This window comes from Cucurbita maxima, unplaced genomic scaffold (assembly GCF_002738345.1).
Source record: "Cucurbita maxima cultivar Rimu unplaced genomic scaffold, Cmax_1.0 Cma_Scf00016, whole genome shotgun sequence".
NCBI classification, from domain to species: Eukaryota; Viridiplantae; Streptophyta; class Magnoliopsida; order Cucurbitales; family Cucurbitaceae; genus Cucurbita; species Cucurbita maxima.
Genome location: NW_019272032.1, coordinates 1,543,667 through 1,558,025, shown reverse-complemented (window position 1 = coordinate 1,558,025; position 14,359 = coordinate 1,543,667). Strand labels below are relative to the sequence as shown.

The 14,359-nt window shown below is 35.4% G+C and overlaps 2 protein-coding genes and 1 pseudogene across 2 annotated transcripts; 2 read left to right on the top strand and 1 right to left on the bottom strand.

Annotated features, from left to right (window-relative positions):
* Positions 1-1,049: 1,049 nt before the first annotated feature.
* LOC111491502 lies at positions 1,050-3,673 on the top strand. Its single transcript, XM_023140439.1, has 5 exons — positions 1,050-1,523; positions 1,837-2,042; positions 2,613-2,711; positions 2,996-3,069; positions 3,259-3,673. Exons 1-5 carry the CDS (start codon positions 1,214-1,216, stop codon positions 3,482-3,484), a joined length of 915 nt encoding a protein of 304 aa, XP_022996207.1. The 5' UTR covers positions 1,050-1,213; the 3' UTR covers positions 3,485-3,673.
* A 1,049-nt stretch (positions 3,674-4,722) lies between these two features.
* On the bottom strand, positions 4,723-5,306 carry LOC111491503 (dof zinc finger protein 1-like). The gene has a single exon (XM_023140440.1). The coding sequence runs from the start codon at positions 5,277-5,279 to the stop codon at positions 4,752-4,754; it is 528 nt and encodes a 175-aa protein (XP_022996208.1). The 5' UTR covers positions 5,280-5,306; the 3' UTR covers positions 4,723-4,751.
* Positions 5,307-6,307: 1,001 nt separating this feature from the next.
* LOC111491200 lies at positions 6,308-8,675 on the top strand (annotated as a pseudogene).
* The last annotated feature ends 5,684 nt before the right edge of the window (positions 8,676-14,359 follow it).

Genomic DNA, 14,359 nt, shown 5'->3' with positions numbered 1-14,359 from the left:
GCTGATAACAATACGTAACGAGCCAAAGCGGACAATATTTATTAGTGGTAGGCTCGTTACAACTAGCTGATAGCATATTGAAAGTTTGGGGTTGATATGCAGTTGCCACCAGTTTCTAAGCCTTTTAACACATCTCATCTGAGCAAAGTTTCAAGCAGGAGGAGATAAAAGGTTTCATGGTTTTAAAGGCATATTTCTGTCTCTAAGGGCGAATTTCATTGGCATTTGTCCGGGTTATAGTTCATGCTATTCCCTTCGCCTCATGGAACCCGTAAAGTAGATATAGCGTGCTATTATGAATGAAACTGCAGGTATGCTGAGAGATTCTACATCGGTTGGAGAGAGGAATGAAACATTCCTTATAAAGGTGTGGAAACCTCTCTTTAATAGATGCATTTTAAAATCGTGAGGTTAACGGCGATACGTAGCAGGTCAAAGCGGACAATATCTATTAACATTGGACTTGAGCTGTTATAATGGTATCAGAGCTACACACCAAGCAGTATACTAGACCTGGATTGTGAGATCTCACGTTAATTGGAGGAAATCGAAGCATTCTTTATATGGATATGGAAATCTCTCTCTAATTGACATGTTTTAAAATTGTGAGGTTAACAGTGATACATAACGGGCTAAAACCGACAATATCGACTAGCGATAAGCTTGGGTTGTTTTTAGACCTTCTATATTCTTAAATATTTTATTACGAGACAATTTTAAACAAAACCTTAACTCGAACTAAAGTAAGTAACTTTTAAAATTATTTGTATTTTTTAAATAAAATATTAACCAATGACAATAATTTTGATTCTACTTTTTACTATTTTTTTAATATAAGGGGATTATTGTTATAATTGAATTTTCAAGAAATATTTGCTGAAGAAAGTCATAATTTCGGGCATTTTTTATAATTTAGTAAAAATAATAATAATTTTAAAAAATCGGTTTATGGATCAAGGCCTATGACACGTGCAAGTAAAATTAGCTGGCAAATTGATTTACCGACATGTCGTTTTAAATGAGACGCAGATTGAATTTAATGGGCGTTTTTGAAGCTTTGATTAACCAATCGGTGTCGACGTCATTTGTGATGTCGTTCAAGCAGTCCACCACTCGCTCCGAATTCCGATCTCCTTTCATCTAGGAGCCTGACGAAGAACAAACCACCGTCGTATCCATCCACAAACTCTCTCTCTGAGAGCCCAAATCGGAGATGTACCTCAAAAAGGCATTGTGGAGCGAAGGATTCACGGCGAAGCCGTCCGCCGAATCTTCGCCGGACGATAAATCGGCGTCGGCAACGTCCTCCACCGTCGGGGAATTGGTCAATTCTCTGAACCGCCAGAGGCTCGACCGCGAAATTACTTTTTCTCTTCGAACAGGTCTAAGAGACGCCAGCGCCGAGTTTAGCTTTCTCCGAGTCCGTGGTCTTCGCAGCCTTCTCAAGTCCCTTCGCTCCATCGCGGAGTCCGATTCTACCATCCAGCTCTTCTGCCAGATTCAGTCCTTGCCGGAACTCCAAGGTTTGAAACTCTCCGATTCTCGTCTATTGCGTTTCTTCGTTTTTGGCACTTGATGATGAGTAAAACTGTGAAGCAATAGAGAAGAGTGAATCATCTAAATCTTCATTTCAAGTGAAATGTCTAATAGAATCTGTTTTCGCACATTGGAATACGAACTATGGAACTTGTATTGAATAATCGATCTCAGTACCTTTATTTGGTTTGAAACCAAGCTCCAAATTTTGTTTGTGCTTCCACCGAATTTGGATTGCTGAAATTATATTTCGTGTTCAATAGATGTGATTCTTCTCTTTCTATTCTGGCCATGAAACAGTGGTTCCAGTACTATTTCAACAGTCACTAAAGGAGTCAGAGGATGACCCTGTGGTAAATTTGGACCATATTTTTGGAGTGGAACCTTTGAAGATCGCTAGTCCTTCAACCGATGCAGAAGTTGCCCTCGCACTACGAGTTTTGGAAGGTTGTTGTCTCCTTCACAGAGAAAGTACTGCTTTAGCCCATCGGCACAAGGCAATTCCGGTTTGTCCTCTGCATTTTAGAAACTCTTGTGCCATTCCTCTATTATCTTATCGCATTTTAGAAACTCTTGTGCAAATTCCAACATTTCTTGAGGAATTACAGAGAACCAATACATTACCAGCATACATGGATAAGTCCCCAATTGTCCTGTTAGACTTATTTGTAGAAAATGTTTGTAACTACCCTACTTTTCTTATTAAACCAACTGGGAAGCTTTTTTAAATAGTCCTATGGATTGGGCTTGGTTGAAGCTGTATCTCCGTTCCTCGTTCATGTATATCGTCTTCGAGCTTATTTGCATCTTTCTGTTTATGGTACAAAAACAAGATGAAGAATGTTACCTCTGAATGTCGAAGATAAATGAATGAATTGAGGAAATTATAGTATTCAGCCTTCATTATGAGTCTTTGGTCATACATACCACTGTTTTCCTAAATGATTGAGGAAGTCATGTTTCCTCAAGTTCTGGTTACAGAAAGGCCTTTTAGGATCATAATGACTAGAATTTACTTGCTTCTAGCTTTCTTTGATTGGGATTGTGCAATCTGAACACCCAAATTCTTTTTGCAGGTTTTGATGAATATATTATCAATCCGTGGAGTACTTGAACAAGGTGCATGCTTAGATGCGTTGATTTCAGTAATGTTGGATTCGTCAGCTAATCAAACGGTAATACGCCATTTAAATGTCGTATGGAGGTCATACTTTATGGTTCCTTTGTTCTCGCACACTTCCTATAGTATTTTTCTTCCAAACATTGTGTTCAATTTATATTCCTTGAACTTTCGTCATAAACACCATAGAAACACCATCACAAGTCCTATTTTTTCATGGGTTGATTTTCTGAAATATAAAGTTCAACTCTCTACTCGCGGAAAGTGAATTTTTGGTTGTATGAACTGTTTGGCTTGATGAAAAACCAAGGTGTCTCATTGTGGTGACTTTATTTCCAGGATTTTGATGTTTGCAACGGCATTGAGGAAGTTGCATTGCTCATAAGGGACAAACAAATAGATGAAAACCTCAGGTTTTTCCCAACCTCATCTATCAACATATATCTGGTCCTTCCTTTATTATCATTACGACGCCATTTGCGATATGCCACGTTCGATTTTGTGGGGGAAGAGATAGTCCTCTAAAAAGGCTATCAACACCATGTATTCTCCTTAATTTTTCGATCCAATTTTTGCCTCCCATTAACTTGTCTTGTGATTAGGTTGAAATGCGGTGAGTTTTTACTGGTACTCATTGGACATGTAAATGGGAGGGGAAGGCCTCCTCTAGCAACCATTCATGAAGACATAAGGCGGCTTCTGGGAGAGAAATCAGCCTCCTTGATTTGGGCAGCCAGTCAATTCGGCTCGACTCTTGATCCTGAGCAGAGATTAACAGCCCTGCATATCCAAGCACGTCGGGTTCTCGAGTCGCTGGACTTATATTGAATCTAAAAATGGTAATGTTCCTCTACATTCTAACAGTGCTTTAATAGACTCTTCCTGATGTCGTCTGGAATGTGGCACATACAGTTGTAGTAATTTGTTGTCTGCTTGTCTGTCTGCACTATGAGAAGTGCTTTTCGTTGAGATATGGAAAAGTGTGTTTCATTTTTGTACAAAATTAGACTTAAAAAAGGAGAAAAAAAAAACACCATTTTAAACCTTGCAAGATTCGTCAATCTGTACCCTTTGACTTTCAAGTTACCTTCGTTCATAATTTGTTGGATTTTGGTCTTTCCAATGAATGTTCAAGCACACTACTGAACCAGCTAGGCTTGGTCTCTCAACTCTTTTTATAAATTGTTTGATTAATACATTAATTCTAGGGAGTTAATTTCACTCATTATACCAATTGTTCAACTAATTAAACACTCGAGATTGATCGTATAAATATTTTATGTTTTAGATAATGAATGACTGTTTCGAGAACGAGCAATTCTCGTCCAATATTATAAAACTGACATCTTTGTTAGATTTTAATAACATGTATGTATGACATTTAATACATTTAACTTTAAAATGGAAATGATAGGAGGTTACAGCCACACAAAACCAATCCCACTTTCCCTTCTTGAACAATACACGTCTTTGTCTAAGTAGGACTTTAGAACAGTGTGTTCTTGTTTTAGTTCATATTCTTCCTTAACTATGGCTCATATCTAATGCAATTTCTCTCAATTTCACTAGCTTTTATCAGGTAATTGCATTTATGCTTTTGCATCATGCAAACGGGAAAAGGATCGTGAACGGTAACATATCGAATATTGACTTAGCTTAATGAAGTGCGTTATACAGGGATTATAGGAGTCAAATAATAGAGGGATCGAGGGCTAAAAAATGTTCATGAGGCAAGGCAGATACGAGACTGTCCTTAAATGGGGAGGTCTGGGTGGAAATGGAGAATCTAATCTCCATTTCTAACCCCGTAGCGTACGAGGAGAAATCTCTTACTCTCTCCCTCCCTTTCTCATTTCCCGTTAATCAATGATTCTTTGCAGGTTTGACCTCATAGTTTAAGAACGGTGTAAAAGACATAAAAGAGTAATGGCTATATTGCAAATGGGATGTCAAAGAAGGGCGTGTGGAAACTAGGGGTTTAAATGGGTCAGATGGTGAACATTTCTTGTTGGGATTGTAGCTAGCCAAGTCTAGCTGAGTTTTGAGTTTGGGTGAGCATACTCACCTCCCAACATCCCATTCCAATATCCTCGATTTAACTCGATTCTTCAGCTGGAAACATAACAGCCGTCTGGTCATCGCCGCCGCCGCCGCCCCCGCCGTTGGCCGCCATGAAAGAATAAAAAAGATGAGTAGTAGTAGTTGAAGAAGCCGGAATAGGGTGGTGGGTGTCAATATTTCTATCATCATCAGCTGATGATGATGATGATGATGAAAATGAAGACCTTCTGTTCTTCCTTGAGCCACCGCCGACAGGAACATTCCTTAAAGAGCTGCCGACAGTCCAATACTTCCGACAAGCTTTGCAAAAATACCTGGGCTGAGACAAACTGTAATTGTTGTAATAACAGAACTTGGTGTTGGCTGAATTGCACCTCGGACAGCTCAAAGCTTGTTCCTTTTGTGGCCTTACTTTTCTCTCTAATACATGATTACCCTTTGAAGAACTTGATGAAGATCCTCCTCCTCCTCCAGCTGCATTCTGAAATTTCAACACTTTCAGACCCATTTCAAAGTGAAGAGAAAAGAAAGAAAAAATGTATTTTTTCGAACAAAATACCATTGAATCTCTCCATAAGAGATAGTTGTTCATCCGTCCCACACTATCTAAGCCAACTCATTATATCTTGAACACGCTACTTGTTCAATAGAGCTCTCTAACACATATATTCACTATGAGACTACACATCTAACGCAAAGAACTTTTTTATTCGACACTCATAATTTTATAAACATGATTAAAGGAATGACATGACTCTAATATCATTTACTAAAAACAACTAACCTCTCCACTATTGTACATTTGGAATATAAACTCTTGTGATTCTCTCACCCCTTACATGCATCCAAACATCCACTCCAACATTAAATTAAAAAAACAAAACTAAAATGTTAGTTTCTGGTAGTTAACCGTGCATGCAAGAAAACAAGAGAAAAAATGTGAGATCCCACGTCGATCGTAGAGGAGAACGAAATATTCTTTATAAAAACCTTGATCTAAAATCCAAAAAAAGCAATATCGGCTAGTTGTGGATTTGAGCGTTAGATTTAGTATCAGAACAATATTTTCGCTCTCTTTCTAAGTCACTCTAGCTTCTTCACAATTTCGCTCTGTCGTAAAAATAAAATAAGGTTCGTCTTGGCAGAAAAAAAGTGCTCATGTGAAGTTAACATGGTTAACTACAGTGGTAATCTCGATGTTTGATAGTTCTATGTTGGATCAATTTCTGTTCGTGTACGAATTTTTTTTATTTTTTTATTTATGTATAAAGATTTAAAATTTATATATATAAATAATAAATTTAACTCGAGAGTTGCCTCAAATTTTTTATTTTAAAAAAATTCACACCAATCCAATCATTATAGTTTGGATGGGGTCATTTGAGTTAGTTGATATGTCGAGCCATGAACACGGGAACAAGAAACTAAGTAGAGGGATTTTTTTGTTCGTTGGCTAAACGGGACGGGGATAGTGACTATATTGTTCGTGGGACGGAGATAAAGAAACCTTACTCTATGGACCTCTCTATTTGGAAGGATTTCGGCTCATTATTTTAGCCCATGAAGTTGGAAGCGGGGAACCATTGTTTAAGGCCCACATGGTGAATCGGAAAGAGAAGAGAAGACAACTGTCGCTGTGATAATGGCGCCGAGCTTTGCCCGGAAAACGAAAAAGCGCGCGAGATACCCTAATTGGCTCTTCGAATACCCATTTCTTACGCCTTTGAACATCGCGCCCAATTTCCCCATCTCACAATCCGATTCCTAAACGATGCACAAGCGAAGAACTTTAGCTCCGAAACCCACTACCATCCAGGATTTTGCTTCAGATGATGACGAATACGACGACGTTTCATGTCAGAAGGCGCCTCCGGCGACTCTCCGGCTGAGCTTCTTCTCTGCGACAAATGTGATAGAGGGTATCATCTCTTTTGTCTTTCCCCCATCCTCGTTTCAGTCCCCAAGGGATCCTGGTTTTGCCCGACTTGCTCCGACCACAAGAAGCTCAAATGTATGATCTGTTTTTTCTTCCCTTTCATTTCATGTTAGTTCCTAGATCTGAATTGATTCGATTTAATGACATGCATTGTGAAATCGAAGTTGCATTGTGTGTCTCCATCGAAGTATCTAGTTAGTGTTCTCTGTTCGAGATCGAGTGATTGATTCGTTTACTGAGCGGATGGAGAAACTTGTTTAGTTTTCTATTTTTAACACTGCGACATGTATGATCAAGTTCTTCTCTGTTCTGTATATTGTTCTGGTAGCTTATGGATTTGACTAACAATGACCGGCATATCAAATGCATTTGAGATTGATAAAAATTCCAACAGAAAATTTAGCCCTAATTATTCTAAATTAAATTAAACTGTTGATTTTCATTTTGTTTTAATAGTTCTCACTGTTATTTTGCGGCTTTCCCTCTTGTTCAAACTAAAATTGTTGATTTTTTCCGCATCCAAAGGCCTGCGGACTCCCAAACGGACTCCCAAACGGACTTGATGTTAGGTAGGAAAGTAACACTACTGGAGATTCCAGTTTACCTCCATCCTTTTCATGGTTAAAGGTTCTCTGGATCTCAATTGAAATCATTTTCCTTGTATTGTGGTTTTTCAGAGAATCGAAAGAAACGAATACGAGCTGGTAGCTTAGTACTTTCTAGAAAGAGAAGGAAGCTCTTGCCATTTAATCCGATTGCAGATCCTGCAAGACGCCTGGAACAAATGGCATCACTGGCAACAGCATTGACGGCTACTGGTACAGATTACAGCAACGAGCTTACATATATGCGTGGCATGGCACCAAGGTCAGCAAACTGCGCATCTTTGGAGCACGGTGGAATGCAGGTAAAGTGTAAAGACCCAACATCTTTGTTTAAGGAGAAGTGAATTGAATGTTCGTTATCAGTCCTGGCCATTTGTTTGAATATTGTCCTTGCTTAGTGGAAAATGTTAGATCTAATACTAGCGTCAGATTGCAATTTACAATTTATCACTAGAGATCTTTGTTCTTTTTAGCCTGACATCTTGTGCTTATAGAGACGGTGACAAAACAATTAAATGCTTTGTAGGGTTGTAGTTTCTCAACGCCAGACTATATGTTTTAGTCACTATGGAGTTTTGGGGCTCTTTCTTTGATCTCTTTGTTGATGCTGAAGTCTTTGTGTATCTGTATTCTAGGTTCTTCCTAAAGAGGACGTTGAAACCTTAAACTTGTGCAGATGTATGATGGAGAGAGGGGAATGGCCTCCCCTTATGGTTGTTTTTTATCCTTGAGAAGGGTATGTGAATCTGCATATTACTATATTTCTTTCTTTCTTGCTTTAGATAGGGAGCTCAGCTCATTTGATTCGTACATGGTCATAGGTTTACTGTGGAGGCAGATAGGTCTATAAAGGACTTGACCATAATTACTGAATATACTGGGGATGTTGATTACTTGAGGTGAGGAACCGTGAACATGTTGATGGGGATAGTATGATGACATTACTGTCTGCCACTAGCCCATCTAAAAGCCTTATCTGTCCCGACAAACGTAGTAACATTGCCTGTTTCATAAATGGAATCAACAACCATGCACCGTAAGCTCATCCCTCAGTTCTTTGTGTTTTGTCATTCTCTTGTGTTTGAGAAACCTGAGAGGACTAGTTTCCTCATTCTATCCTTTTCTTTTCTCCCTTTTGATTTGAGGATGTTTCTTTCTAATGCAGGGATGGTAGAAAAAAGCAAAACCTTAAGTGCGAGAGGTTCAATGTAAATGGTGAATGTAGAGTTCTACTTATTGCTAACAGAGATATATCTAAGGGAGAGAGATTGTATTATGACTACAATGGATACGAACATGAATACCCCACCGAGCATTTTGTGTAACCTTTTACTGTGTAAAATCCACACAATGTCTATAGATTATAGACACAAGCTGATCAATGAATGTCTGATTAATAGTTTGGCTAGTTTTCTAAGCTCAAGAGTTCATAAGCACGATTCAAATTTCCTCCAATACTGACAGGTGATAATTCAAGAAGCACTTACGTGTTGGGACAAATTTAGTTATCCAAATATGTCGATTATTACTTTGATTCAGAAGTCTTAAAAAAAAACTAGCTAATATTGAGTTATTTTAGATATGACTGTCTAGTTTTATGATCAATTGAAAGCTTGCAATTGCTAATAGACTATTCCCCGAGTTTTCTTAACATTTTGCTAGTGAAAAGTCCACTTTTTGGGCCAGGTGCTGCAGATCCTTCTTCGTAATTTGGTTCATCCTGGCCTGTCTAGATGTATTGAGACGCCAGGAGGGCCTTTGGCTTGGGCTGGAATTTGTTAAAAGAAAACCGTAACGACATTCCCTGGTTCGGATGGGAGGGACATGAATTGTTCTTCATCCCGATGCAATACAGAAAGAATGAATGACTTAGCCAATGAATTATTCGGCTAACTGAACTCAAACCCTATTCTAAATGAAATCCACATTGAGATTATGTATAATGCAGGTCCATCAGGTTATTTCTTTGAGTTGCAAACAGTGCAAGGAGCAACAAAGCTGAAAAACAACTCCTACCAACAAAAAGGTTTATAGCTTGGTTGAGTTTGAATGTTCTTTTGAGAAGTAGGTATATATCATGTATCATATAATATCTAAATGTATATACATGTGCAGGAGGAGAAAAGGACAGCGTTGATGGCCATGTTGTGACAAATCTTACAAGATATGCTGTACGAATTCAGATTGCATTAGAGGTTTGTACCATCGACGCCTCTCTTTCCTTTTACAATCTTATGATTGTCACCATATTAAGGACCACTCTATACTCGCAGTTGGAAAGAAACCACTCGGGTGGTCCTAATTTAGGCTCCCTACTTCTTTTCATTATCATATTTACTCATAAAAAGCCTCTCTTTAGCAGAAGCAATTCAATACATACAGTTGCACACACAACCATCTCATCTCTCTTCCCTGTCAACCATCAGATATGGATCATCAAATGTCATTCCCCCAAGCATTGTCCCACATCCCTCTCTTTAGTTGATGTATCTCTACCATTACAATGGTGGTCCTTTTTTCTGAGTAGCTCATCACTGAGAAAGAAATAATGGTAGTAATAATGTTGTTAATAGGTACTTTATTGTGTTTGGATTTTGCAAGGGTCCATCCTTTATTTTCCTTTTGGTAGCTGCCTCTCTGCATGTATCTGTATTTTTCCGGAGATCTTTTCCCTCAGAACTCAGATCCCAATGAAGCCTTTTCCTTTGATCTTTTCCTCCCTGCATTTGTTATTTGATAGAGATTATATAAGAGCTCAAGCCCACCGCTAGTAGATATTGTTCGTTTTAGCCCGCTATGTATCGCTGTATGCCTCACAGTTTTAAAACGCATCTACTGGGAAGAGGTTTCCACACCCTTGTAAGAGGTCTCACAACTCACTCCTTTAGTAGCCCAACATCCTCGTTGGCACACCATCCAGTGTCTAGCTCTGATATCATTTGTAATAGTTCAAACCCACCGCTAGCATATATTATTTGCTTTGCCCGTTATGTTGTTATAGATTAAAACTGTCCTCTAAATTGAACTACAAGTTCTACTTCTACCCAACTCCATTTTCCTCTTAGATATGTCCAACCCATCTCAAAACCCCACTCCATCTTCAAAGCCATCACATGATAGGTCAAATCTGGGACATAGCTGCCCTCTTTTCTTACAAAAAAGAAATTATCCATCTACAAGTTTGTGGATAATCAGTTCATGTCTCCCTTTACAATTTTAGTATAGAGCAAAACTATTGTCTTTGAATCTGAGGTCCCTAAAAAAACATGTCATTCGAACTCCAAATCACTATTCTATCGGCCTCATATGATATTATAGGACATCGTGGACAACGAAACAACTTCAAATTCTTTATCTTGGTATCATGAGAATACAATGTCCATAAACCTTGAGGGTCCTAGCAAAGCAACATGCTGGCCATGATACATTAGATCATGGGTTGACTGTAAAATTCAAATTGAAGATGATTATACATCACATTATATCCACACACAAGTCATGGGAAGAACAAGGTAAAGGATAGGAAGAGGGAGGGAATGGTTAAAAGAGAGAGTGGATGAATAGTGAGCAGCCTGAGGGGTGAAATAATTAAGAGAAATGCAGCTATCAAAGACCCCAAAGGCAGCACCAGCTTGGCTTTGTTTGGTGGGAAGCTGTCTCATCCTCTTGTGAGAACACCCATGTTTTTCATTTATTCAAATTCTCTTCACTAAGCCGTGGTACTATGCTTTGGATTGGCCCACCTCCATTATACCCCAATTCCTTTTCAAACCCCATCCCTCTTTTCATCTCCCTTTTCATCAACCCTAATCTAAAACTCCTACCCATTTGTTGAAACTTTGTCAAAAAAAAAAAGGAAAAAAGAAACCCATTCCATGGATCATAGACGGTATCTCTCCCATGGCCTTTCACCTCTGAAAGCGTCCTTTACTTAAACCCGAGTTTAGGTAGATGAACAAATAAGTGGGGTCAAGCCCTTACTCTAAGCTCTCTCTAGATCAAGTCGCCAAATAAGTGGTAGATTTTGATGGAAAAATACAGGTTTGAAACCAGTTGGAGATTGATTTCCATGTACTATGGTCATATTATTGTGTAATGCCAAGTAATTGGAGAAATTTTGAATGAAATTAAGAGATAGTCAAGCGTGGTTTGGCAAAGGTGGTAACTTTTCCAAAGGCTTTGATATCATTAGCTAACATAATTTGACCTTTTAAACACACTTCCATCACAAGAAAACAAAACACATCTCCAACATTATGTCTCTTTAATCCATATCTTTTGCCTTCATAATTCAACTTTACCGACCAAGAATTGAGTGGAATCTTATTTTTAATTACTCATTCTAAATTAAATTAATACGAATAATAATAATAATAATATAAATAATTTTGTAATTTTTCTATTGCTTTAATTCTTGTCGGCGGTGGATTTCCAATATTATTATTATTATTTATTTTATTTTATACTATACAAATAAATTTTATTTTATTTTATTTAACCCATTTAGTTAATTATTAAAAAAAAAGTAAAATAAAATAATTATTATTGACCATCCAAATCCATGCATTCAAACTGTTAACAGAATTTTAAAATCTTGGTTCAGATTTTGTGCCTTTTCACACCAATATCGCAATATTTTACCCAAATAAATATATTAATTCTATAAATAAAATATATATTTTTTAAAATAAAATAAAAAAATAGATTAGTTTTCCAGTCAGCTAAATCTATAAAATTTTCATTTACTTAAACCAAATTTAATCCAAATAAGATTAATTTTAATTTTATGATGGAATGAATTATTTGTTGAATTTAAAATATTTTGATAATTAAATAAAAATGAATTATTATGGGAGAAAATGCAAAACCATGTGCTAAGCGAATGCATGGTTGGCTGATTGATTGGGCTTTTGGGATTAACCAAAAAACATAAACCCTAATATTATATTTAGTATAATATTATAAAAATTGAAAATTTAAATTTAAGAAAAGAAAAATAAATTAAATTAAATGAAGCCAAGGGGCAATAATGACTTTAAACCTGCTTCCTTCTTAATCCCACCCTTCTTTTTCTATATATTTTATTTTTAAAAATATATATTTTATTTCTAAACCATATATATTTGTCTCATCCTTTATTCAAATTTTATTTTAATAAAATAACAAAAAAAAATTAAAGATAATATTAATTTCTATTTTTGGTAATTTAATTTTATTTTCTTTCACTAAATTAATATAAATATAAAACTCTATTTGAATTTAAAGAGTAAATAGGGATTGATATCATGTGCCCTTGTTTCACTTAATTAATTATTTTAATTAATAATTATGTTTGTCTTTTTTTATTCACTTTACTTCTTTTCTTCAATTAGAAACCCATTTTTGTCTCATATTAGCCACTTTTTAGGTAATTTGTATGATGACAATTTTTTTGAAATGATGGTCCAAATGCAAAAAGAAGGGATTTTAACTCGAGTGTTCATAAATTGTTACGTTAATTGGGAACACGGGTAGGTTTAACTTTTAGAGCTTTGATAAGATTGTACCACTTTCTCGAGAATAAGCTGGCCTATTTGCTAATAAAAAGTTGTACTACTAAATATTCTTATACTAAAATTTATTACCATCATAATAACGTCGGTTTCAAAAAATTATGTATTTCTAATACTACACGAAATTATGTTTAATTAATATGATATTTATCGAAAAATATGATGACACGTAAATCTCGTAACCTCTAGATGTATGTATCATCCCTTCCAAATCAAAAGAGGTATCAAAAACATTATCTAGAGCCTCCTCCTCTCAAATAAAAATTAAATAAAATTTTAAAAATAAATAAAATTCTAGAGTCTTCTGTTTTTTTAATTAATATTTCTTTTTAAATAATATTTTGCATTTTTTATAATAAAAATAAAAGTTTAGGTTTTTTTTTCTCAAATATTATTGATTTCGTTAACTAATTATAACCCGTAATTTTTTAGGATTGTATTCATAGCTACTTATAATTTAACGTAAGATTATTTCAAAACACGGTATCTATTCTATTTATTTTTTATTTTTTATAAAGTATATATATATATATATATATATATCGATAAACCCAACATGGAAAATGGGTTAGAAATTGTTAATGGGTCATATCATAAATCAAAATTAATGTTCAAAATTGAAAATAAAGAGCTGAAAATGATTGAGAACAAGAAATTAAGTAAAAAATGTTTACTTGGAAAAGCTCAGGGGTATTATCGTCATTATCTTATAATTGATTTTCAAAACAACCAACCCAACGGGGAACGTCAATTATCTAATCGTTGACCAGTCCTAATCGGCTGGTCATCGTCCACCGCCAGTTTTTTTATTCTTTCAAATAAAAATAAAAAAACTTACAAATTTACAAACCAATTAATTTTATAATTTATATTTAATTTTATCGGAACCTTTATCATTTTAAAATTTAATATAATAAATTAACATAATATTTATTTTACCGTAATTTTATTGATTAAAATTTTATAATTAACGATAAAAAAACCATTTTAAACCTTTAATTTAATTAAATAGATAACATTAATTTATTATGTTATAAAAAATTATGGATACAATAATGATAATTTGACCCGACCCACTTCAAATCAGTGACAGATTTAAAGGAATGGCCCATCACTATTTTTAAATTAGTTTTTATATACACGTGGCCAATTTATTTATTTTTTTGTCGTTCTTAAAATTATTAAAATGTGTATTTACTTAAAATTAATTGCACATATACATATATATATATATATAATATTAATATATTGTGGTAATTAGTATACTTTTATTTTATTATAGATATTCATTAATTGTATATTTAAAATCAGGATTAAATTATGTCTTATTAAGTTAAATTACAAAATTTTAAAATTTAAATTACCCGTGAAATTTTCATATCTCACCGTGCTTACACCTCTAGTCTTTGTTCAAAATCCTTGTTCAAGAATTTGTATAGATAAAGGTTTTTCCGGCATTGTGACTCTTTCATACCAACTTAATTGTCTGAAACTGTAATTGACATAATAACTGATACATCGTAAGTTTTTGAACAAACCTATTGGAGTT